This window comes from Rutilus rutilus (assembly GCF_951802725.1).
Source record: "Rutilus rutilus genome assembly, chromosome: 22".
Taxonomy (NCBI): domain Eukaryota; kingdom Metazoa; phylum Chordata; class Actinopteri; order Cypriniformes; family Leuciscidae; genus Rutilus; species Rutilus rutilus.
In genome coordinates this window covers 769664-795711 of record NC_140227.1, presented here as the reverse complement: position 1 = coordinate 795711, position 26048 = coordinate 769664, and the positions used below count along the sequence as shown (strand labels likewise).

At 48.1% G+C, this 26048-nt stretch overlaps 1 protein-coding gene across 4 annotated transcripts; it reads left to right on the top strand.

Annotated features, from left to right (window-relative positions):
- isy1 (ISY1 splicing factor homolog) lies at window positions 1-24014 on the top strand. 4 transcript variants are annotated; one of them, XR_014625800.1, is made up of 12 exons: window positions 1-129; window positions 499-521; window positions 1604-1655; window positions 1792-1857; window positions 2286-2328; window positions 14266-14378; window positions 16031-16148; window positions 17056-17178; window positions 20135-20256; window positions 20327-20413; window positions 23215-23528; window positions 23595-24014. XR_014625800.1 is itself a non-coding variant. In XM_084394383.1 (11 exons), exons 1-11 carry the CDS (start codon window positions 127-129, stop codon window positions 23320-23322), a joined length of 858 nt encoding a protein of 285 aa, XP_084250509.1. In that variant the 5' UTR covers window positions 1-126; the 3' UTR covers window positions 23323-24014. The 4 variants fall into 4 exon arrangements, 2 of the variants coding, with proteins under 2 accessions (XP_084250509.1, XP_084250510.1); XR_014625801.1 differs by having other exon boundaries at window positions 10-129; window positions 23215-23514; XM_084394383.1 differs by having other exon boundaries at window positions 23215-24014.
- Window positions 24015-26048: the final 2034 nt, after the last annotated feature.

Genomic DNA, 26048 nt, shown 5'->3' with positions numbered 1-26048 from the left:
ACGGTTTCACACACATCTGTCATCGCTGGCGCGCCGGAAGTTGTCCAGTGTAGCCATACGTCATATCCGTGCGTCGTGCGCGCTCACCGTTGAGTTCACGCAGGATTGAACATCTGAACCACAAACATGGTAAAATAAATATTCCTCTTCAGCTAAAGTCTTATTAATGATCACTCGAGTATTAGAATAGAGAGTAGCTTTCTTTATCAACACGAACACTTCAGTTTCAGAAGCGGCGGAACTTTATCCTCGACGCAAAGACTTACAAACACACATTACTCAGATTCTTTTAGGCTTATTAATATATTTATATATAATACACACACACACACACACACACACACACACACACACACAGAGTCTGTTGTGATATATTGCAGTTAGTTGTTCAAATGAATCTTCAACACATGATATCTGACAAAGAGCTGCATTTGTATATGATTATACATGTTTTATCGTGATTATGTGAGAAATTAAGATGCTATTCTTTATTTTCAGGCTCGAAACGCAGAAAAGGCGATGTGAGTGTGTGTCTTCTGTCATAATCTCATATTAATGCTCTTCTTCATCATATCTCACCAACTGAATGCTCATCTATATGTTATTATAAGCACATAATGTGTAGAAACACTATTAATATTATTCCTCCATCGCACCAACTATCAAATTCAGTGAGTTTATTATTTTTGGGGAATATAATGTATATACACTAGTGCACATTCAGGATCATCTACTGTCTCTTTTGTTGTAGATTATAATTCTTATGTTATTTCTTTGTTGGGCTCAACTATAAAAACAGAAATCTTTGTAATGACAAAAATACTCCTATTGTTTAACACAATTTTTATTTTATATATATTTATTAAATTATTTATTGTTTTATACTCGTTGATACAATTTTGTGTAAATAGTTTTGGCACAAATTAAGGTATTTTTATATATATATGAGAAATATTTACCAAACTGACATTTTTTTTTTCATATTTCTAAAGTGGAGTAACTATAAGCAGAAGAAAACTGAATGTTTTCACAAAAATCAATGTTAATGTTATAAATTAACTTACGCTACTGTACAAATGAATATAAAACTGTAAGAGGGGCAACAGATTTTCTAATATTTAGAGAAGCATATTTACTGTATGCAAGAGTTTAGGGTCAGCAAGACGTTTTCTTAAAGAAATTAAAACTTTCATTAATCAGTGACGCATTAAATTGATTAAAAGTGCCAAAGACATTTATAATGTTATAAAAGATGATATTTCAGATCAATGCTGTTCTTTAGAACTTTCTATTCATCAAAGATCCGGAAATATAACGTGCATCACAGTTTCACTAAAATATGACATATTCTTCTGATTTGTGGAGGATCATGTGACACTGAAGACTGGAGTAATGATGATAAATTCAGCTTTGATCACAGGAATAAATTACTCTTTACTGTATATTCACATAGAGAACAGATGATTTACATTATTATAATATTTCACTGTTTTACTGTATTTTTGATCAAATAAACGCAGCTTTGGTGAGCAGAAGAGACTCTCACATACATGCATAAATCTTTCGAACACTAGTGTATATGTGTGTGTGTGTGTGTGTGCAGGACGGCTCTGGCCAGGTTTCGTCAGGCGCAGCTGGAAGAGGGAAAAGTGAAGGTGGGTTTAATCTCAGCACTGATGTGACGAACGCTTCGCTAATGCTTGTGTTCTCCTGATCATGTGACGTGTTCTCCTGATCATGTGACCTGTTGATCATGTGACGTGTTCTCCTGATCATGTGACGTGTTCGCAGGAGAGAAGACCTTTCCTGGCATCGGAGTGTAACGAGTTGCCCAAAGCCGAGAAGTGGAGGAGACAGGTCAGGAGTTACACATCTGTCTCGTGTGCTGGGGTTAAAGGGGATAGTTCACCCAGATATGAACATTAGCCCATGATTTACTCGCCCTAGGTGTATATGACCTTCTTCCCTCAGACGAACACAATCTGAGTTATATTAAAACATGTCCTGCTCTTCCAAGCTTTATAATGGCAGTGAATGGCTGTTTCTGTTTTGTGGATGCACTGTTATCGTGGACAGATGCACTGTTATGGACTTTAAAACAGCAACAGCCATTCACTGCCATTATAAAGCTTGGAAGAGCAGGACATGTTTTAATATAACTCAGATTGTGTTCGTCTGAGGGAAGAAGGTCATATACACCTAGGGCGAGTAAATCATGGGCTAATGCTCATATCTGGGTGAATATCCCTTTAACAGCTGAATGTGTGTTTTCTTCTCCGTTGCAGATCATCAGTGAGATTTCTAAGAAGGTTGCGCAGATTCAGAACGGTGAGAGCGAGATGTGTGTGTGTGTGTGTGAGACGAGAGAGAGCGAGGTGTGTGTGAGACGAGAGAGAGCGAGGTGTGTGTGTGAGTGTGAGACGAGAGAGAGAGCGAGGGGTGTGTGTGTGTGTGTGTGTGTGTGTGTGAGACGAGAGAGAGCGAGGTGTGTGTGTGAGTGTGAGACGAGAGAGAGAGCGAGGGGTGTGTGTGTGTGTGAGACGAGAGAGAGAGCGAGGGGTGTGTGAGACGAGAGAGAGCGAGGTGTGTGTGAGACGAGAGAGAGCGAGGTGTGTGTGTGAGTGTGAGACGAGAGAGAGAGCGAGGGGTGTGTGTGTGTGTGTGTGTGAGTGTGTGTGTGTGAGACGAGAGAGAGCGAGGTGTGTGTGTGTGAGTGTGAGACGAGAGAGAGAGCGAGGGGTGTGTGTGTGTGTGAGACCAGAGAGAGCAAGGTGTGTGTGTGTGTGTGTGAGACGAGAGAGAGCGAGGTGTGAGTGTGAGACGAGAGAGAGAGCGAGGGGGGTGTGTGTGTGTGTGTGTGTGTGAGACGAGAGAGAGCGAGGTGTGTGTGTGAGTGTGAGACGAGAGAGAGAGCGAGGGGTGTGTGTGTGTGTGAGACGAGAGAGAGCGAGGTGTGTGTGTGAGTGTGTGTGTGTGTGAGACGAGAGAGAGCGAGGTGTGAGTGTGAGACGAGAGAGAGAGCGAGGGGTGTGTGTGTGTGTGTGAGACGAGAGAGAGCGAGGTGTGTGTGTGAGTGTGAGACGAGAGAGAGAGCGAGGGGTGTGTGTGTGTGTGAGACGAGAGAGAGAGCGAGGTGTGTGTGTGAGTGTGAGACGAGAGAGAGAGCGAGGGGTGTGTGTGTGTGTGTGTGTGTGTGTGTGAGACGAGAGAGAGCGAGGTGTGTGTGTGAGTGTGAGACGAGAGAGAGAGCGAGGGGTGTGTGTGTGTGTGAGACGAGAGAGAGAGCGAGGTGTGTGTGAGACGAGAGAGAGCGAGGTGTGTGTGTGAGTGTGAGACGAGAGAGAGAGCGAGGGGTGTGTGTGTGTGTGTGTGAGTGTGTGTGTGTGAGACGAGAGAGAGCGAGGTGTGTGTGTGTGAGTGTGAGACGAGAGAGAGAGCGAGGGGTGTGTGTGTGTGTGAGACCAGAGAGAGCAAGGTGTGTGTGTGTGTGTGAGTGTGAGACGAGAGAGAGAGCGAGGGGTGTGTGTGTGTGTGAGACGAGAGAGAGAGCGAGGTGTGTGTGAGACGAGAGAGAGCGAGGTGTGTGTGTGAGTGTGAGACGAGAGAGAGAGCGAGGTGTGTGTGTGTGTGTGTGTGTGTGTGTGAGACGAGAGAGAGCGAGGGGTGAGTGTGAGACGAGAGAGAGAGCGAGGGGTGTGTGTGTGTGTGTGTGTGTGTGTGTGTGTGAGACGAGAGAGAGAGCGAGGGGTGTGTGTGTGTGAGACGAGAGAGAGAGCGAGGGGTGTGTGAGACGAGAGAGAGCGAGGTGTGTGTGTGAGTGTGAGACGAGAGAGAGAGCGAGGGGTGTGTGTGTGTGTGTGTGTGTGTGTGTGTGAGACGAGAGAGAGAGCGAGGGGTGTGTGTGTGTGAGACGAGAGAGAGAGCGAGGGGTGTGTGAGACGAGAGAGAGCGAGGTGTGTGTGAGACGAGAGAGAGCGAGGTGTGTGTGTGAGTGTGAGACGAGAGAGAGAGCGAGGGGTGTGTGTGTGTGTGTGTGAGTGTGTGTGTGTGAGACGAGAGAGAGCGAGGTGTGTGTGTGTGAGTGTGAGACGAGAGAGAGAGCGAGGGGTGTGTGTGTGTGTGAGACCAGAGAGAGCAAGGTGTGTGTGTGTGTGTGTGAGACGAGAGAGAGCGAGGTGTGTGTGTGAGTGTGAGACGAGAGAGAGAGCGAGGGGGGTGTGTGTGTGTGTGTGTGAGACGAGAGAGAGCGAGGGGTGTGTGTGAGTGTGAGACGAGAGAGAGAGCGAGGGGTGTGTGTGTGTGTGTGTGTGTGTGTGTGTGTGAGTGAGACGAGAGAGAGAGCGAGGGGTGTGTGTGTGTGAGACGAGAGAGAGAGCGAGGTGTGTGTGAGACGAGAGAGAGCGAGGTGTGTGTGTGAGTGTGAGACGAGAGAGAGAGCGAGGGGTGTGTGTGTGTGTGTGTGTGTGTGTGTGTGTGTGAGACGAGAGAGAGAGCGAGGGGTGTGTGTGTGTGAGACGAGAGAGAGAGCGAGGGGTGTGTGAGACGAGAGAGAGCGAGGTGTGTGTGTGAGTGTGAGACGAGAGAGAGAGCGAGGGGTGTGTGTGTGTGTGTGTGAGTGTGTGTGTGTGAGACGAGAGAGAGCGAGGTGTGTGTGTGTGAGTGTGAGACGAGAGAGAGAGCGAGGGGTGTGTGTGTGTGTGAGACCAGAGAGAGCAAGGTGTGTGTGTGTGTGTGTGTGAGACGAGAGAGAGCGAGGTGTGTGTGTGAGTGTGAGACGAGAGAGAGAGCGAGGGGGGTGTGTGTGTGTGTGTGTGTGAGACGAGAGAGAGCGAGGTGTGTGTGTGAGTGTGAGACGAGAGAGAGAGCGAGGGGTGTGTGTGTGTGTGAGACGAGAGAGAGCGAGGTGTGTGTGTGAGTGTGTGTGTGTGTGAGACGAGAGAGAGCGAGGTGTGTGTGTGAGTGTAAGACGAGAGAGAGAGCGAGGGGTGTGTGTGTGTGTGTGAGACGAGAGAGAGCGAGGTGTGTGTGTGAGTGTGAGACGAGAGAGAGAGCGAGGGGTGTGTGTGTGTGAGACGAGAGAGAGAGCGAGGGGTGTGTGAGACGAGAGAGAGCGAGGTGTGTGTGTGAGTGTGAGACGAGAGAGAGAGCGAGGGGTGTGTGAGACGAGAGAGAGCGAGGTGTGTGTGTGAGTGTGAGACGAGAGAGAGAGCGAGGGGTGTGTGTGTGTGTGTGAGACGAGAGAGAGCGAGGTGTGTGTGTGAGTGTGTGTGTGTGTGAGACGAGAGAGAGCGAGGTGTGTGTGTGAGTGTGAGACGAGAGAGAGAGCGAGGGGTGTGTGTGTGTGTGTGTGTGTGTGAGACGAGAGAGAGCGAGGTGTGTGTGTGAGTGTGAGACGAGAGAGAGAGCGAGGGGGTGTGTGTGTGTGTGTGAGACGAGAGAGAGAGCGAGGGGTGTGTGAGACGAGAGAGAGCGAGGTGTGTGTGTGAGTGTGAGACGAGAGAGAGAGCGAGGGGTGTGTGTGTGTGTGTGTGTGTGTGTGTGAGACGAGAGAGAGAGCGAGGGGTGTGTGTGTGAGTGTGAGACGAGAGAGAGAGCGAGGGGTGTGTGTGTGAGTGTGAGACGAGAGAGAGAGCGAGGGGTGTGTGTGTGAGTGTGAGACGAGAGAGAGAGCGAGGGGTGTGTGTGTGTGTGTGTGAGACGAGAGAGAGCAAGGTGTGTGTGTGTGAGACAAGAGAGAGAGCGAGGTGTGTGTGTGTGAGTGTGACGAGAGAGAGAGCGAGGTGTGTGTGTGTGAGTGTGAGACGAGAGAGAGAGCGAGGGGTGTGTGTGTGTGTGTGAGACGAGAGAGAGCGAGGTGTGTGTGTGAGTGTGAGACGAGAGAGAGAGCGAGGGGTGTGTGTGTGTGTGTGAGACGAGAGAGAGCGAGGTGTGTGTGTGAGTGTGAGACGAGAGAGAGAGCGAGGGGTGTGTGTGTGTGTGAGAGACGAGAGAGAGCGAGGTGTGTGTGTGAGTGTGAGACGAGAGAGAGAGCGAGGGGGTGTGTGTGTGTGTGTGTGTGTGTGTGTGTGAGACGAGAGAGAGCGAGGTGTGTGTGTGTGTGTGTGAGTGTGAGACGAGAGAGAGAGCGAGGGGTGTGTGTGTGAGTGTGAGACGAGAGAGAGAGCGAGGGGTGTGTGTGTGTGTGAGACGAGAGAGAGCAAGGTGTGTGTGTGTGAGACGAGAGAGAGAGCGAGGGGTGTGTGTGAGTGTGAGACGAGAGAGAGAGCGAGGGGGGTGTGTGTGTGTGTGTGAGACGAGAGAGAGAGCGAGGGGTGTGTGAGACGAGAGAGAGCGAGGTGTGTGTGTGAGTGTGAGACGAGAGAGAGAGCGAGGGGTGTGTGTGTGTGTGTGTGTGTGTGTGTGTGTGTGTGTGTGTGTGAGAGACGAGAGAGAGCGAGGTGTGTGTGTGAGTGTGAGACGAGAGAGAGAGCGAGGGGTGTGTGTGTGTGTGTGTGAGACACGAGAGAGAGCGAGGTGTGTGTGTGTGAGTGTGAGACGAGAGAGAGAGCGAGGGGTGTGTGTGTGAGTGTGAGACGAGAGAGAGAGCGAGGGGTGTGTGTGTGAGTGTGAGACGAGAGAGAGAGCGAGGGGTGTGTGTGTGTGTGTGAGACGAGAGAGAGCAAGGTGTGTGTGTGTGAGACGAGAGAGAGAGCGAGGGGTGTGTGTGTGAGTGTGAGACGAGAGAGAGAGCGAGGGGTGTGTGTGTGTGTGAGACGAGAGAGAGCAAGGTGTGTGTGTGTGTGTGTGAGACGAGAGAGAGAGCGAGGGGTGTGTGTGTGTGTGAGACGAGAGAGAGCGAGGTGTGTGTGTGTGAGACGAGAGAGAGAGCGAGGTGTGTGTGTGTGAGTGTGAGACGAGAGAGAGAGCGAGGGGTGTGTGTGTGAGTGTGAGACGAGAGAGAGAGCGAGGGGTGTGTGTGTGAGTGTGAGACGAGAGAGAGAGCGAGGGGTGTGTGTGTGTGTGAGACGAGAGAGAGCAAGGTGTGTGTGTGTGAGACGAGAGAGAGAGCGAGGGGTGTGTGTGTGAGTGTGAGACGAGAGAGAGAGCGAGGGGTGTGTGTGTGTGTGAGACGAGAGAGAGCAAGGTGTGTGTGTGTGTGTGTGAGACGAGAGAGAGAGCGAGGGGTGTGTGTGTGTGTGAGACGAGAGAGAGCGAGGTGTGTGTGTGTGAGACGAGAGAGAGAGCGAGGTGTGTGTGAGTGTGAGACGAGAGAGAGAGCGAGGGGTGTGTGTGTGAGTGTGAGACGAGAGAGAGAGCGAGGGGTGTGTGTGTGAGTGTGAGACGAGAGAGAGAGCGAGGGGTGTGTGTGTGTGTGAGACGAGAGAGAGCAAGGTGTGTGTGTGTGTGTGTGAGACGAGAGAGAGCGAGGTGTGTGTGTGAGTGTGAGACGAGAGAGAGAGCGAGGGGGGTGTGTGTGTGTGTGTGTGTGTGTGAGACGAGAGAGAGCGAGGTGTGTGTGTGAGTGTGAGACGAGAGAGAGAGCGAGGGGTGTGTGTGAGTGTGAGACGAGAGAGAGAGCGAGGGGTGTGTGTGTGTGTGAGACGAGAGAGAGCGAGGTGTGTGTGTGAGTGTGTGTGTGTGTGAGACGAGAGAGAGCGAGGTGTGTGTGTGAGTGTGAGACGAGAGAGAGAGCGAGGGGTGTGTGTGTGTGTGTGAGTGTGTGTGTGTGTGTGTGAGTGTGAGACGAGAGAGAGAGCGAGGTGTGTGTGTGAGTGTGTGTGTGTGTGAGACGAGAGAGAGCGAGGTGTGTGTGTGAGTGTGAGACGAGAGAGAGAGCGAGGGGGGTGTGTGTGTGTGTGTGTGTGTGTGTGTGTGTGTGTGTGTGTGTGTGTGAGACGAGAGAGAGCGAGGTGTGTGTGTGAGTGTGAGACGAGAGAGAGAGCGAGGGGTGTGTGTGTGTGTGAGACGAGAGAGAGCGAGGTGTGTGTGTGAGTGTGTGTGTGTGTGAGACGAGAGAGAGCGAGGTGTGTGTGTGAGTGTGAGACGAGAGAGAGAGCGAGGGGTGTGTGTGTGTGTGTGTGAGACGAGAGAGAGCGAGGTGTGTGTGTGAGTGTGAGACGAGAGAGAGAGCGAGGGGTGTGTGTGTGTGTGTGTGTGTGAGACGAGAGAGAGAGCGAGGGGTGTGTGTGTGTGTGAGACGAGAGAGAGAGCGAGGGGTGTGTGTGTGTGTGTGTGAGACGAGAGAGAGAGCGAGGGGTGTGTGTGTGTGAGACGAGAGAGAGCAAGGTGTGTGTGTGTGAGACGAGAGAGAGCGAGGGGTGTGTGTGAGTGTGAGACGAGAGAGAGAGCGAGGGGGGTGTGTGTGTGTGTGTGAGACGAGAGAGAGAGCGAGGGGTGTGTGAGACGAGAGAGAGCGAGGTGTGTGTGTGAGTGTGAGACGAGAGAGAGAGCGAGGGGTGTGTGTGTGTGTGTGAGAGACGAGAGAGAGCGAGGTGTGTGTGTGAGTGTGAGACGAGAGAGAGAGCGAGGGGTGTGTGTGTGTGTGTGTGTGTGAGACGAGAGAGAGCGAGGTGTGTGTGTGTGAGTGTGAGACGAGAGAGAGAGCGAGGGGTGTGTGTGTGAGTGTGAGACGAGAGAGAGAGCGAGGGGTGTGTGTGTGTGTGAGACGAGAGAGAGCAAGGTGTGTGTGTGTGAGACGAGAGAGAGAGCGAGGGGTGTGTGTGTGAGTGTGAGACGAGAGAGAGAGCGAGGGGTGTGTGTGTGAGTGTGAGACGAGAGAGAGAGCGAGGGGTGTGTGTGTGTGTGAGACGAGAGAGAGCAAGGTGTGTGTGTGTGTGTGTGAGACGAGAGAGAGAGCGAGGGGTGTGTGTGTGTGTGAGACGAGAGAGAGCGAGGTGTGTGTGTGTGAGACGAGAGAGAGAGCGAGGTGTGTGTGTGTGAGTGTGAGACGAGAGAGAGAGCGAGGGGTGTGTGTGTGAGTGTGAGACGAGAGAGAGAGCGAGGGGTGTGTGTGTGAGTGTGAGACGAGAGAGAGAGCGAGGGGTGTGTGTGTGTGTGAGACGAGAGAGAGCAAGGTGTGTGTGTGTGAGTGTGAGACGAGAGAGAGAGCGAGGGGGGTGTGTGTGTGTGTGTGTGTGTGTGTGTGTGTGTGTGAGACGAGAGAGAGCGAGGTGTGTGTGTGAGTGTGAGACGAGAGAGAGAGCGAGGGGTGTGTGTGAGTGTGAGACGAGAGAGAGAGCGAGGGGTGTGTGTGTGTGTGAGACGAGAGAGAGCGAGGTGAGTGTGTGTGTGTGTGAGACGAGAGAGAGCGAGGTGTGTGTTTGAGTGTGAGACGAGAGAGAGAGCGAGGGGTGTGTGTGTGTGTGTGTGTGAGTGTGTGTGTGTGTGTGAGTGTGAGACGAGAGAGAGAGCGAGGTGTGTGTGTGAGTGTGTGTGTGTGTGAGACGAGAGAGAGAGCGAGGGGTGTGTGAGACGAGAGAGAGCGAGGTGTGTGTGTGAGTGTGAGACGAGAGAGAGAGCGAGGGGTGTGTGTGTGTGTGTGTGTGTGTGTGTGAGAGACGAGAGAGAGCGAGGTGTGTGTGTGAGTGTGAGACGAGAGAGAGAGCGAGGGGTGTGTGTGTGTGTGTGTGTGTGTGTGTGTGTGTGTGAGACGAGAGAGAGCGAGGTGTGTGTGTGTGAGTGTGAGACGAGAGAGAGAGCGAGGGGTGTGTGTGTGAGTGTGAGACGAGAGAGAGAGCGAGGGGTGTGTGTGTGAGTGTGAGACGAGAGAGAGAGCGAGGGGTGTGTGTGTGTGTGAGACGAGAGAGAGCAAGGTGTGTGTGTGTGTGAGACGAGAGAGAGCGAGGGGTGTGTGTGTGTGTGTGAGACGAGAGAGAGAGCGAGGGGTGTGTCTGTGAGTGTGAGACGAGAGAGAGAGCGAGGGGTGTGTGTGTGAGTGTGAGACGAGAGAGAGAGCGAGGGGTGTGTGTGTGTGTGTGAGACGAGAGAGAGCAAGGTGTGTGTGTGTGTGTGTGAGACGAGAGAGAGAGCGAGGGGTGTGTGTGTGTGTGAGACGAGAGAGAGCGAGGTGTGTGTGTGTGAGACGAGAGAGAGAGCGAGGTGTGTGTGTGTGAGTGTGAGACGAGAGAGAGAGCGAGGGGTGTGTGTGTGAGTGTGAGACGAGAGAGAGAGCGAGGGGTGTGTGTGTGAGTGTGAGACGAGAGAGAGAGCGAGGGGTGTGTGTGTGAGTGTGAGACGAGAGAGAGAGCGAGGGGTGTGTGTGTGAGTGTGAGACGAGAGAGAGAGCGAGGGGTGTGTGTGTGTGTGAGACGAGAGAGAGCAAGGTGTGTGTGTGTGAGACGAGAGAGAGAGCGAGGGGTGTGTGTGTGAGTGTGAGACGAGAGAGAGAGCGAGGGGTGTGTGTGTGTGTGAGACGAGAGAGAGCAAGGTGTGTGTGTGTGTGTGTGTGTGAGACGAGAGAGAGAGCGAGGGGTGTGTGTGTGTGTGAGACGAGAGAGAGCGAGGTGTGTGTGTGTGAGACGAGAGAGAGAGCGAGGTGTGTGTGAGTGTGAGACGAGAGAGAGAGCGAGGGGTGTGTGTGTGAGTGTGAGACGAGAGAGAGAGCGAGGGGTGTGTGTGTGAGTGTGAGACGAGAGAGAGAGCGAGGGGTGTGTGTGTGTGTGTGTGAGACGAGAGAGAGCAAGGTGTGTGTGTGTGTGTGTGAGACGAGAGAGAGCGAGATGTGTGTGTGAGTGTGAGACGAGAGAGAGAGCGAGGGGGGTGTGTGTGTGTGTGTGTGTGAGACGAGAGAGAGAGCGAGGGGTGTGTGTGAGTGTGAGACGAGAGAGAGAGCGAGGGGTGTGTGTGTGTGTGAGACGAGAGAGAGCGAGGTGTGTGTGTGAGTGTGTGTGTGTGTGAGACGAGAGAGAGCGAGGTGTGTGTGTGAGTGTGAGACGAGAGAGAGAGCGAGGGGTGTGTGTGTGTGTGAGTGTGTGTGTGTGTGTGTGAGTGTGAGACGAGAGAGAGAGCGAGGTGTGTGTGTGAGTGTGTGTGTGTGTGTGTGTGTGAGACGAGAGAGAGCGAGGTGTGTGTGTGAGTGTGAGACGAGAGAGAGAGCGAGGGGGGTGTGTGTGTGTGTTTGTGTGTGTGTGTGTGTGTGAGACGAGAGAGAGCGAGGTGTGTATGTGAGTGTGAGACGAGAGAGAGAGCGAGGTGTGTGTGTGTGTGAGACGAGAGAGAGCGAGGTGTGTGTGTGAGTGTGTGTGTGTGTGAGACGAGAGAGAGCGAGGTGTGTGTGTGAGTGTGAGACGAGAGAGAGAGCGAGGGGTGTGTGTGTGTGTGTGTGAGACGAGAGAGAGCGAGGTGTGTGTGTGAGTGTGAGACGAGAGAGAGAGCGAGGGGTGTGTGTGTGTGTGTGTGAGACGAGAGAGAGAGCGAGGGGTGTGTGTGTGTGTGTGAGACGAGAGAGAGAGCGAGGGGTGTGTGTGTGTGTGTGTGAGACGAGAGAGAGAGCGAGGGGTGTGTGTGTGTGTGAGACGAGAGAGAGCAAGGTGTGTGTGTGTGAGACGAGAGAGAGCGAGGGGTGTGTGTGAGTGTGAGACGAGAGAGAGAGCGAGGGGGGTGTGTGTGTGTGTGTGAGACGAGAGAGAGAGCGAGGGGTGTGTGAGACGAGAGAGAGCGAGGTGTGTGTGTGAGTGTGAGACGAGAGAGAGAGCGAGGGGTGTGTGTGTGTGTGTGTGTGTGTGAGAGACGAGAGAGAGCGAGGTGTGTGTGTGAGTGTGAGACGAGAGAGAGAGCGAGGGGTGTGTGTGTGTGTGTGTGTGTGAGACGAGAGAGAGCGAGGTGTGTGTGTGTGAGTGTGAGACGAGAGAGAGAGCGAGGGGTGTGTGTGTGAGTGTGAGACGAGAGAGAGAGCGAGGGGTGTGTGTGTGTGTGAGACGAGAGAGAGCAAGGTGTGTGTGTGTGAGACGAGAGAGAGAGCGAGGGGTGTGTGTGTGAGTGTGAGACGAGAGAGAGAGCGAGGGGTGTGTGTGTGAGTGTGAGACGAGAGAGAGAGCGAGGGGTGTGTGTGTGTGTGTGAGACGAGAGAGAGCAAGGTGTGTGTGTGTGTGTGTGAGACGAGAGAGAGAGCGAGGGGTGTGTGTGTGTGTGAGACGAGAGAGAGCGAGGTGTGTGTGTGTGAGACGAGAGAGAGAGCGAGGTGTGTGTGTGTGAGTGTGAGACGAGAGAGAGAGCGAGGGGTGTGTGTGTGAGTGTGAGACGAGAGAGAGAGCGAGGGGTGTGTGTGTGAGTGTGAGACGAGAGAGAGAGCGAGGGGTGTGTGTGTGTGTGTGAGACGAGAGAGAGCAAGGTGTGTGTGTGTGTGTGTGAGACGAGAGAGAGCGAGGTGTGTGTGTGAGTGTGAGACGAGAGAGAGCGAGGGGGGTGTGTGTGTGTGTGTGTGTGTGTGTGTGTGTGTGTGAGACGAGAGAGAGCGAGGTGTGTGTGTGAGTGTGAGACGAGAGAGAGAGCGAGGGGTGTGTGTGAGTGTGAGACGAGAGAGAGAGCGAGGGGTGTGTGTGTGTGTGAGACGAGAGAGAGCGAGGTGAGTGTGTGTGTGTGTGTGAGACGAGAGAGAGCGAGGTGTGTGTGTGAGTGTGAGACGAGAGAGAGAGCGAGGGGTGTGTGTGTGTGTGTGTGAGTGTGTGTGTGTGAGTGTGAGACGAGAGAGAGAGCGAGGTGTGTGTGTGAGTGTGTGTGTGTGTGAGACGAGAGAGAGCGAGGTGTGTGTGTGAGTGTGAGACGAGAGAGAGAGCGAGGGGGTGTGTGTGTGTGTGTGTGTGTGTGTGTGAGACGAGAGAGAGCGAGGTGTGTGTGTGAGTGTGAGACGAGAGAGAGAGCGAGGGGTGTGTGTGTGTGTGAGACGAGAGAGAGCGAGGTGTGTGTGTGAGTGTGTGTGTGTGTGAGACGAGAGAGAGCGAGGTGTGTGTGTGAGTGTGAGACGAGAGAGAGAGCGAGGGGTGTGTGTGTGTGTGTGTGAGACGAGAGAGAGCGAGGTGTGTGTGTGAGTGTGAGACGAGAGAGAGCGAGGTGTGTGTGTGAGTGTGTGTGTGTGTGAGACGAGAGAGAGCGAGGTGTGTGTGTGAGTGTGAGACGAGAGAGAGCGAGGTGTGTGTGTGAGTGTGTGTGTGTGTGAGACGAGAGAGAGCGAGGTGTGTGTGTGAGTGTGAGACGAGAGAGAGAGCGAGGGGTGTGTGTGTGTGTGTGTGTGAGACGAGAGAGAGCAAGGTGTGTGTGTGTGAGACAAGAGAGAGCGAGGTGTGTGTGTGAGTGTGAGACGAGAGAGAGAGCGAGGGGGGTGTGTGTGTGTGTGTGTGAGACGAGAGAGAGAGCGAGGGGTGTGTGAGACGAGAGAGAGCGAGGTGTGTGTGTGAGTGTGAGACGAGAGAGAGAGCGAGGGGTGTGTGTGTGTGTGTGTGTGTGTGTGTGTGAGACGAGAGAGAGCGAGGTGTGTGTGTGAGTGTGAGACGAGAGAGAGAGCGAGGGGGGTGTGTGTGTGTGTGTGTGTGTGTGTGTGAGACGAGAGAGAGCGAGGGGTGTGTGTGTGAGTGTGAGACGAGAGAGAGAGCGAGGGGTGTGTGTGTGTGTGAGACGAGAGAGAGCAAGGTGTGTGTGTGTGTGTGTGTGAGACGAGAGAGAGCGAGGTGTGTGTGTGAGTGTGAGACGAGAGAGAGCAAGGTGTGTGTGTGTGTGTGTGAGACGAGAGAGAGCGAGGTGTGTGTGTGAGTGTGAGACGAGAGAGAGAGCGAGGGGTGTGTGTGTGTTTGAGACGAGAGAGAGAGCGAGGGGTGTGTGTGTGTGTGTGAGACGAGAGAGAGCAAGGTGTGTGTGTGTGTGTGTGTGTGAGACGAGAGAGAGCGAGGTGTGTGTGTGAGTGTGAGACGAGAGAGAGAGCGAGGGGTGTGTGTGTGTGTGTGAGACGAGAGAGAGCGAGGTGTGTGTGTGAGTGTGAGACGAGAGAGAGAGCGAGGGGTGTGTGTGTGAGTGTGAGACGAGAGAGAGAGCGAGGGGTGTGTGTGTGTGTGTGAGACGAGAGAGAGCGAGGGGTGTGTGTGTGAGTGTGAGACGAGAGAGAGAGCGAGGGGTGTGTGTGTGTGTGTGAGACGAGAGAGAGCAAGGTGTGTGTGTGTGTGTGTGAGACGAGAGAGAGCGAGGTGTGTGTGTGTGTGTGTGTGTGTGAGAGAGAGAGCGAGGGGTGTGTGTGTGTGTGAGACGAGAGAGAGCCAGCTTCTCCTGTGTGTTTGACTAACTGCGATCTGTGTTCCTCAGCCGGTCTGGGCGAGTTTAAGATCCGCGACCTGAACGATGAGATCAACAAACTGCTCCGGGAGAAGGGACACTGGGAAGTGCGGATCAAGGAGCTCGGCGGACCGGACTATCGGGTGAGAGTCTGTGATGATGCGTTTCCTGCTGACAGAGCTGCTGGAGGCGTGTGTGAGGAGCTCAGTGTGTCAGCGGGCCGATGCGCTCGAGTCAGTGCGTGTCAGACGCGTGTGTTAGCGCTGGCGCGGGGGAGGAGCTTCCCTTGCGGTGGTTTTGCGCGAAATTATCGACTTATTTAGATTTTTTTATTTTTTATTTGTTGCTATATAAATAAGCGTGGCCAGCGTGCACAGAAACTGGAAGTAAACAGAGGAGAATGTCAAAATGAGGGTCCTCATAACAGACCATAAGCCTGACAATCAGCTCGTTAGGATATGTTTATATGTATAACAGTTACTTCTGCTCCTGGAGTCTGACTGGATGAGAGGCTTTCTGCTGATATCTCACCAGTATCATCATCATCATCTTCGTCTCCGCGTACACAGGCTGTCACTCAGCGCAGTTACACTGTTACACCAGTAGGTGGCGGCAACGGACTGTCTTTGAGTGAGTCTATTATTAGCTTATTTAACATCAATACACATGCGCCACGTTCAAAACAAGAAGGGTATAGCCTTATGAAAAAAGAAAACGTGTGAATATCGCGGTTACTTGCGTTGCTCATCCGTTAGCCTGTCAGTCGCGGTAAAATATCAGCCATAAAAAATAAATTTTCGCCCTGTTTTTAGGTATAAAATGTTGTATAAATCAGAATCTGATTGATATATGAACAAACCCCTCTGTAAAAACCTTTAGAGTATAGATGGGAATACAGCTGGAAGGGTCGGTGTGTGTAAGAGCTGCTGAAGTGGAGCTTTCTGGCTCAGAGACGGCCTTTAAACATCGACATCAGCCAATGAGTGAAATGCAGCACTGTACTGTCACGATTGGTTGCTGATAAAAAGGAAATGACCATATTTGGATGCGACAGCACTGTACAGGAGAGAGAGCGCTTCCCATCTGTGATGACAGCGATCGCGGAGCGGCGGGATGATTTACGACGCCATCTTCTGTTGAGTTTAGGAGAAATCTACAGACGAAAACAGACAAAGTGTCGTAAAATAAAGACCTTAATGTGTATTTTGGACTTTTTTTCACCACAAGTCTGAAAGAAGACGTGTTACTGTGACTCATGACAGAGCCGAGAGAACACTCGCTGAGACGGTGTTTAGACATGATATTGTGTGTGTGTGTTCAAGGGCAAGGAAACGCGGTAGAGGAATCAGTTCGGCGAGCGCTGTCTGGAACACACACATTGTTTGAGTGTGTAAATTGGCAAGACAAAACACGTCCCAATGATAGACTGTCACTCTATGATGGTGATAAACTCATTTACTGAATAAAACAAAAAGCTCATGTGACTCCCTCAGCGTCAGCTGTGATTGGATAACTGGAGTAACCAGTGGACCAATGGCATCGCAGCATCTCTAATGCTGGTTTGGTGTTTCTGAAAGAGTGTGTGATCAGAATGATCTGGTTTAATCCCTCCAGAAGCGTCTCACACATACGAGTGTGTTCCCGAACACCAGCATCCGAACGCCAGAGAACATGACAGCGTTTACTGTGTTTCGTCTGACGCTCTGAGACACACTCGTTTATGATGGAGGGACAAGAGTCTGATTGCAGAAACGTAGTGTTATTACTGATATCTGTGTGTGTGTGTGTGTGACAGAGAGTGGGGCCGAGGATGTTGGATCACGAGGGTAAAGAGGTTCCGGGAAACAGAGGATACAAGTATTTCGGCGCCGCTAAAGACTTGCCTGGAGTCCGAGAGCTGTTCGAGACCGAGCGTAAGTTCCTGTCACTGATCCAGATCTGGGTCTCGTTTATAACCGGTGCGTCACACACACACACACACACACACACACACACACACCTGACGGGAGAGTGTGTGAGTAACTCAGAGCTGTGTAACGACAGCGATGGAGATCTGAGGAACTGATGAAGGAAAACCACTTTAATCTTCATCATGAGTCATAATCATAAACACAGTGCATGTTCATAAGTTTAAATACATAAAGGAATGATTTAAACTGTTTTACATCTGATATACACATTAAATATATCATTCTCATTAATGGAGTTCAGCTCTTAAATTACATCAAATCAATACAGAGAAGTTAGAAAATTTTTCATATTCTAATAAATAGTAATATTAGTAGTGGATGTGCTGCGATTGAACACCTCCTGAGGCGTGTGTGTGTGTGTGTGTGTGTGTGTGTGTGTGTGTGTGTGTGTGTGTGTGTGTGTGTGTGCTCAGCGATGATAACAGCAGAACTCACAGTCTGAGGAAATATCTTCACACAAGTAATGATCTATAATGATCTATAAGGCTGATCGGTTTACATTACAAAGATAAAGTAATTAAAAACACTGTTTGTCCAGTGGAAAAGATTGAGAACTTTCTCTGAAATGTATTTTATACTATTTTGATTTATTTATTCAAAAACAAGGATCGACTTCTAAATGAGTTTTAGCACATCATGTGACGCATATCTCATATGTTCCTGATGTCCTGTACTGTTACACATGGTGGCACGTGGATGAATATGCATATGCAAATGATATGCAGATGAGGATCCTACGCACAGTTTTCAGTCTCTGATGACGTCAGCATGTGTTCTCCTCATACACACCGTCCTGCACGTGTGTGTGCCGTGATCATGTGCTCATGTGGAGATCTCTGGTGTGTTTCAGCCGTTCCGCCGCCCAGGAAGACCCGTGCGGAGCTGATGAAGGACATCGACGCCGAGTATTATGGGTATCGAGATGAAGACGACGGTGTCTTAGTGCCGCTGGAACAGGAGTATGAGAAACAAGGTGAGGCGAGATCCCACAGGAAAGCCGGCACTGTTTGGGAATCTGATTACAAGCTGGTAATATTTTCTCATTTAAAGAAATCATTCAGTCAAAAAATATAAACTCGTATACACTTATGCATTTAGCAGAGTTTAAAAGTTACTTCGAGGACTTATTACGCTCTTCCTCAGAGTCGTGTTGTTTCAGGCTCTGCTAGAACAGGTTTTCCTGCTTGAATGTTGATTATTCTCCTCATATTCTCCATTGTTGCGGCTCCTCTCTTCCCAGTCTGTAAGTAACGCTCTGTTTACTTCCTGTCTCTATGAAGCCCCTCCTTCTGAAAAGCACACTGTGCTCTGATTGGTCGGCTGGAGCAGTGTGTTGTGATTGGTCGAGCTCTTCGAGTGTGTTTGGGAAATGTCCCGCCCCTTACCATAACCGCCAGTTTAACACACTACTAACTCACTCAACCAGGCCCCGCCCCTTTATTCTGCGCATGAATTATTCAAATGAGGAAGAAACTCAAGACTACACTGGAGTCGTTTCAGGCGTTCAGAAACACTGACACTGATATAGAGAAGAACTGGAGCTTTCACATGATCACACACTAAACACAGATGAGGAAAAGCAGAACAGGTCGTCTTTAAAGAAGAAGAGATTCAGCATACAACACGTTTATTTATGTCTTGTCATCTTAATTTGAAGTTGTTACTTGAGTCCATGTGAAGCTCGAGTCCAAGTTCCCCGACTTTAGTGTTAGAGCTGTCAAAGCTAACGTGTAAATCTGACATTTATTTTGTGTTTATCTAATTTAACAGTCCAAAAACATGGAGCTAATAGTTTTTAATCATCATAACAAGCTCAAGTGTCTCTCGTATGCAACGGTGTAATGAACATTTTTATTGTAGTTTTATTAATATTTCAAGTAAGTTTTTAGTTTTTATATTTTTAGTTTTCATGTTAGTTAGTTTCATTTTAGTTACAGTTTGAGTCATTTTATAATGTGCTATTGTCATTTTATTACTTTTTTCTTTTAAAATATTGCTATTTAGGTTTAATTTAGTTTTATTTATTTCCAGTTAATAATTTTAGTTTTTCAACTTAAACTTATTTCAGTCTAGGCAACATTTCTAATATTCATTCAAAGTTTTTCAGCAAATATTTAAATATCTGTAAAATGTAAATGAAGAGAAATGCTTTTAATCGTTGTAGTTAACGATGATGACCCTGATATCAGTGTATGAGAGAAAAGCCTCTTTATGAGTTGCTTATTTGTAAATCAAAGCTTAATGATGATGCATGTTATAATTAATGATCTGCAGTGAATTACTGCATCTTTATATGTTAGGATGCCCATAGATTGTGAGGGCCGCTGTTTTATTCTTGAGTTATTATGATTATTATTATTTACTAGTATCAGCGCTTCAGACTGTGTGTGTGTGTGTGTGTTGTAGATGAGCCGAGCAGCACGAGACCCACTTCATTCAGGCCTGTGCGTGTGCGTGTGTGTGTGTGTGTGTGTGTGTGTGTGTGTGTGTGTGTGTGCTCTGCGACAGTCGTGGCATTGTGTGCTGATATCATTTTCTGACATGTGTTTCTCATTTGTGTGTTTAACTGAATGCCGGACGTGCGGCTGCAGGTTTGATGCGACTCATGAGAAGCGTAACGCGCACTGGACCGTCCAGTGACCTGAAGTCACATGACCACCGCATTCCAGCTCGACCTCGAGGCTGATTAAGATTAATGCATTGTTCACGCCAGCGTTATTTCTACAGTACAGAAGCGTTCAGAGCAGCTTCACAGGACATTAATGATGCAGACAGAGTTCAGTTAAACACGATGTTAAAGCGGTGGTATAATGCCCTGTTCACCAGATGTACAATAAGTCTCTGATGTCTCCAGAGTGTGTGTGTGTGAAGTTCTAGCTCAAAATACCCCACAGATATTTTATATAGCATGTTAAAGTTGTCACTTTTTGAGGGTGAGCAAAAACGCCCTGTTTTTGTGTCTGTCCCTTTAAATGCAAATGAGCTGCTGCTCCCGGCACAGGGATTTATGCAGCTGATGTGTAGTTATCTTCTAGTCATTGATTAGCATCTTCTAGTCATTGATTAGCATATTCCGTCATGATAATCTATAAATCGTGTTCAGGGGGCGGGGTTATGTAAATTCTAGGGTTGGTGATGTCACTAACCCGGGAGGAATGTGGTGTAGTCTCTACCAGCCGTTTGTTGTAGTCCTTAAACAGCGATTTCTGTAAAAGCAAATATCTCCCTTTGCTCTGAACTTTGAGCGTCGTAACTTTGCAGATGTTGTTTATGCTCAAACAGCAACATTACACACTAACTAAAGTTAGAAAAGTCCCATCATAATCAACCACCCCTTTAAGTGTAAATCCTGTGTTTCCGTCCCGCAGTCACAGCCGAATTCTGCTTATCCCATTCCCATTCTTATTGATTCCTAATTTCGATTCCAATGAGGTAAAAAAATAAAAAACTTGGATATTCACATTTAGTCTTAGTGCAAAACATTCAATTGATTCTGAATATCATGATCAATAATCAACAGGCTAAAGAACACTTACACAGGAGCGTTAGCCTGTGGTTTAAACACACCATAGAAGAACAACTAGCCTAGCTAATATAAACTGCAAGCATTATTAAAGACAAGCAAACACTCAGGAATTAAAAAAGAACAAATAGCAATCACGACAACTAGATGCAACCGATCAAAGATGCATCCGCTCTGGATGTGTGTGTAGCTCTGAGAACAGCGAGTCGTCTCGCGCTTGAACTGTTTAAAGTCTTATTGAAATGCTCTCAAAGAAATCAATAAGAGGAATCGAATTTTTAATTTTATAACAAGTATCCGATTCCTGACCTCAAGTATTTGATTTCCGATTGCCAACCCTAATCTTCACAGGACATTAATGATGCAAACAGAGTTCAGTTAAACATGATGTGTGTGTCGTCCGCAGTGATCGCAGAGGCGGTGGAGAAGTGGAAAGCAGAGAGAGAGTCTCGATTATCAGCAGGAGGAGTGAAGGACACAGAGGAGGAAGAGGAGGAGGAGCACATCTACGCCGTCAGAGATGAAGAGGTGAACATCATCTCTCTCCGAACCCTCGTTCCATCAGTGCAGACTCCCCTAACTCTCCTGTGTTTCACAGCAGTCCGATGATGAGGCGGGAGAACCGATGGAGGGAGAGGATGCGCAGTCGTTCTTCGCTCATGTTCCGGTTCCCTCGCAGAAAGAGGTTTGTTTCTGATCCAGTTCAGGGAGCCTAGCTAGCTAATCATCGCTCTCGTCATCTCAAACCTCCACGACACGCCAACGGGGAATATTTGAAGAACCTTTACATGCTTAACTCTTCTGTAAAGCTTCAAAAAGGGGAAAAAGCATGTAAAAGTCGCCTATATGATTCGTGCACTATATTCCAGATCATCTTTTAAAATCATTTATTCTCTGATCATTTAAGTTTTCACTGAAGCCTTCTAATCGTGGCCAGTTTGACATGTTTCCATCCACCTATTTTAATTGCATTTTAGGATATTGCATAAAAAAATGCTGGATGGAACCTTTTTTTTATCCAATAAGAAGATATGCGCATAGTGGAAGCATATTTACCAAATAACACACAGGCTGTGATTGGATAACTGGAGTAACCAGCGGACCAATGGCGTCGCAGCATCTCTAATGTTGGTTTGGTGTTTCTGAAAGTCGGAGTGTGTGATCAGAATGATTTGGTTTAATTCCCTCCAGAAGCGTCTCACACACACATGAGTGTGTTCCCGAACGCTAGAGAACATGACAGCGTTTACTGTGTTTCGTCTGACGCTCGAGTCACACTCGTTTATGATGGAGGAACAAACAGCCGATTGCAGAAACACACAGGGCCCGATCTCGCACCCAGCGCAATTGACTTTGTACAGCGACGCATGTTTCATTCCTATTTTGCACCCGACGCACAGCGGACTTTTCCCTCCACAGACGCACGTCGGTAAATTAGGGAATGAACTTGCGCTCCCGGGGGCGGTTCAGGGAAGAGAGGAGGCGTGTTCCGGCGCAAACGTTCCCTGGTGCTATTTTGCAGTTTCAGAAAACAATTCCTCCACAGACCAGGAGAAACCTCGTCTAAAGTCAGCGGCGCGTTATTCAGATGCTATTTTAAGGGCGCATGCTTGGCCATAATGTAGCGTGTGCACAACACACACACACTTTGCTTCTCTCATCTACACAGAAGCAGCAGTTCATATTTTTGCAAATCATACATTACAAGGAAAAATATTCCACACGAGGGAAATCATTGTGGTGTCCATGAAGATGTAAAAGAATAGGCATAAATCTAGCTTACACATTTACCCACATTATCATACGCCTGTTTAACCGAAGCTAATCTGTGTGTGTTTCTCCATCCCCAATGTCACTTCTCTGTGTTTTACGGCCCTGACGAGAACGTCGGTCTCCTCGGCTGTGAACCGCTCCTGGCGTGCGTCTGGCAAATCCGCCGTTATAATAGCAATCCGCCATGGAACAAGCACACCTGCTCTTAAAGGGAATGTGAGATGATGCTCTGATTGGTTTATTTCACGTTACGCCCAAACCACACCTATGAGTAATGAAGCTACTTCAGACCAACACATTTTAGATTAGCTTCGGGCGCAAGAGTCATTTATCCCGCCGGGAAAATAGCAACAGCGCCCGAGATCCGCCCACAAAGTTACTTGCGTTTCACATCGTTAAAATAGGGCCCAGAGTGTTATTACTGATATTTTGAGTCAAGAAAATAGTATTTTATTTGGATGTTTTGTTTGTAAACGCTGCTTTCTCACACGTTAGATTTGCATCTTTGCATGGAAACACAGCTAATGATGCTAAAACAACTCTGATCGTCTTCCATGTTGTGTGAACATTTAATAAGATGTACACAGTAGAGGTCTTCACAGTGAACCCGAGACCCGTCGACCCGGGACCCGTACGGGTTTGGGTCTATATTTTAAATGATCATCCGGGTCCGGGTCGGGTCCGAATCTATTACTTCGGGTCCCGGGTCTGTTTAACATTGTGTGTAATACCCGTGCGATCGGAGTCATCAGATCAGACTCGGAGAAAACCAGGCCGTGATTAGACACTGCTTGTGTTTTTTTCTTTTTTTTTCTTGCAACTTGTAAAATTAGAACACTCAAAATAAATTGCGTTAAAAAGCATATTTTAGGTTGATCCAGCTAGCGCGCATGTGCAGTCTCAAGCGCGTGTCATGTTTCTATGGCAACCAGTTACCAGAGCTTCAGTGAGGGACCGCCAAACCGCGCTTTAGATTTTACAATAGAAATTAACAGTCTTGTTTAATCTTAAAGTTTTAGTGGTCAGATTCAGACTCGGTGCAGAGCAGAGAGCACGGAGATGATAGCAAATAAATAACGCCAGCGGCCATGGCACTGAACGAGCAATCGTTATTATAGTTCAAAAGGGCAAACAGTCAAAGTTATTATGCGAATTATCTCGAGTCAGAATGTAAGTTACATGTGCAAAGTTGCATTTGTCATCCGTCACCGTGACTTTTGAAGCTGAAATAATGAGTGGATTATAGCTTGGACTTGAAATAACGAGAGGAATAACATGGATAACTTTCTTGTCTGAGGATTGTAATGCATGATCACAGCCAGTCAGGTAACGTTAACGTTACAAGGAAGGGAGACTACGCGGCTCCTTAAATTAGGTAAGACAAAAAGTTGTATTTTTCGCAACAGGTTTATTGACTTGTAATAGCAGTTTAAGGTGGAATATGTGACCATCGGATCCATTCGGGTCTGTGTCTTCCCGGCGGTTTCGGGTCCAGCTTTCAAATAATAGATGGGTCCGGGTCCGGTCCGGTTAGGCATTTCTCGGATCTGCACGGGTCCGGGTCTAGCTTTTGAAATAATAGACGGGTCCAGGTCGGTTCGGTGTAGCACATTACGGGTCTCTTTCGGGTTCGGGCACGAATTTTTGGACCCGTGAAGACCTCTAGTACACAGTCCTGATGAAGCTGATGAATCCTGTTGTTGTGTTTGTCAGATTGAGGAAGCCCTGGTGAGACGGAAGAAGATGGAGCTTCTGCAGAAATACGCCAGCGAGAGTCTGATGGCCCAAAGTGAAGAAGCCAAAACACTGCTGGGCTTATAGTGGATCTGATGATGAACAATCTCCAGCGCCGAGACCAGAGCCGGGGCTTTAAAGGAGTCGTTCACTTCAGAATTTAAATCTCCTGATAATGTGCTCTCCCCCACGTCATCCAAGATGTTCATGTGTTTCTCTCTTCAGTGGAAAAGAAATGAAGGTTTCTGAGGAAAACATTCCAGGATGTTTCTCCATATAGTGACTTCAATGGGGTCCAACGGGTTGAAGGTCCAGATGTGAGTTTCAGTGCAGCTTCGACCCGTTGGACCCCATTGAAGACACTATATGGAGAAACATCCTGGAGTGTTTTCCTCAAAAACCTTCATTTCTATTCCACTGAAGGAAGAAACACATGAACATCTCGGATGACGAGCAGGAGAGTAAACTATCAGGACATTTTAATTCTGAAGCCAACTACTCCTTTAAATTGATAACTGCCCGTTGTTTAATCACACCTGCTTCACATTAAACCAACGTTCTGGTTATGGATGATAAACGTCAAGTGTGCTTGACTTCAGTACGATGCTTATGTATGTCAGTATGATCCTTATGAACTGTACAGTTAACATTAAATCATTTAGGAATTTAATTATTCATCTGTTTATGTTTCATCTGGACTATACTTTTGTTGTTACGCGGTAATCATGTCAAAGGGTGTATTACATGCAAGGATGAACTCCAGGGCTTTTTTCCAGATGCTTTTTTCATTCATCCTTCATTTGTTCAACATGTTAAAGGACAAAAATCTCTGTAAATATTTTGTATACTGTTCACTTTGCCTTCTTGGACAAGTAAACTTTTTTTTTTACCAAACTCTTTATATTATGAATATGCTTTGTGTGTAAATGTGTGGAGTATTAACTCACTGAGAACATTCATACGTTACATTAAGAGTGTGTGATGAGAAACGGCTCGGTTCATGTGACCAGCCAGAGGTGACCCGGTCACATGGGCAGGACTCAATCTAATATCCTCTTCACCCACGATGCCCTGCTTCTGCAGTGGATGTAATGCAGGTCTTGTGTCTTTTTTATTATCTTATCTAGAGATTTTACATTTTTAAAGCTTTACGTTTAACTGGCTGTTATGACCAGGGTTGCTGTTTGTACATCTTTAGGCTATATAAAAGAAATAAGACATTGTTAGTAGTAGTAGTAGTAGTAGTAGTAACTCAATAACTCAACTGCGTGACACGGTTGGTCATGTGATGTTCATTAAGAGCGGCTTTTTCTGGAAGACTACTACATTTTAACGAGATTTCTCTGATCACTTCTGTGTAAAACGATTGGCTGAAATACTGAAGGCACATTTAAAGTAACTTAGAGGTAAAAAAATGTCCACATAATTTATCAAACATTTTGCTGTTTTTATGAATTAAGCAGAAATGATAAAGTACAAACATTAAAGGTGCAGTAAGCGATTTCTGAGAAACGATGTTGATATTTAAAATCACCAGAACAAACACGCCCTTTACCCAGAAGACCACGCCCCCATCTTGATAACTCCGCCCCCAAATCGACTATTTTCACATTTCCGGGTTTCTCAGAAGCAGAAGTCGTCATAGTTGGGTTAAACTTTTATAGTGTGAATGAGACAATGCATTCAATATATTTGTGTGTGTCCACATTTGCTCTAATAGCAAAAGAAAAACTCCACGTTTTCACAAACTTTCAAAAAGAGGGACAACATAGAGAGAGACTGATAATGGCAGTCAGAAGAGAGAAAGATGTTTTACCGCCACTCCCACAGCCGCTGGATTACAGCAGCCGTAACTAGTTTGTTATAATTTGATGCAAAAGTAATATAATACAAAGTGTAGTGTTATAAATGTACATACATTTTTTTAAATGAAAATATAAAAAACTTTGCAGGATTTACGATGTTGATGACCGTTATAACACATCGTCACAGTCTGTCAAAATGGTCCATTCACGTACGTGCTATATAACACAGGCTCCTCCCCCCTAATGTGTGTACACGCCCCTTACTGCTGATTGGCTGAGGTGTGTTTAGGTGCTCAGAAATCGCTCCTGCACCTTTAAAGAGCATCGTTCACATGCAACAAATGGAAACATTAATAAAGCAAACTAAACCTTATCAATAAAATCATTACAAAAATGCTCATTGTTTTAAAGGGGTGGTTGAATATGATTTGACTTTTCTAACTTTAGTTAGTGTGTAATGTTGCTGTTTGAGCATAAACAACATCTGCAAAGTTACGACGCTCAAAGTTCAAAGTAAAGGGAGATATTTGCTTTTACAGAAATCGCTGTTTAAGAACTACAACAAACGGCTGGTAGAGACTACACCACATTCCTCCCGGGTTAGTGACATCACCAACCCTAGAATTTACATAACCCCCGCCCCCTGAACACGATTTATAGATTATCATGACGGAATATGCTAATCAATGACTAGAAGATAACTACACATAAACTACATCAATTATGACTCCGGTTTGAGCATAAAAGGCTAAATTTTTTTGACATTTTCAGTGCGTGTGTGTGTGAGGTAAAAGGACACGAGCTCTGGAAGCTCCGCCCCCTGTGCCGGGAGCAGCAGCTCATTTGCATTTAAAGGAACAGACACAAAAATGGTGTGTTTTTGCTCACCCTCAAAAAGTGACAACTTTAACATGCTATATAAAACTATCTGTGGGGTATTTTGAGCTAAAACTTCACACACACACTCTGGGGACATCAGAGACTTATTGTACATCTGGTGAACAGGGC

Excerpts from the sequence above, each read along its gene's own strand:
- isy1 (XM_084394383.1), top strand. Across the intron at positions 16,149-17,055 it reads AGAGCTGTTCGAGACCGAGC|CCGTTCCGCCGCCCAGGAAG; the intron begins GTAAGTTCCTGT and ends GGTGTGTTTCAG. Across the intron at positions 17,179-20,134 it reads ACAGGAGTATGAGAAACAAG|TGATCGCAGAGGCGGTGGAG; the intron begins GTGAGGCGAGAT and ends TGTCGTCCGCAG.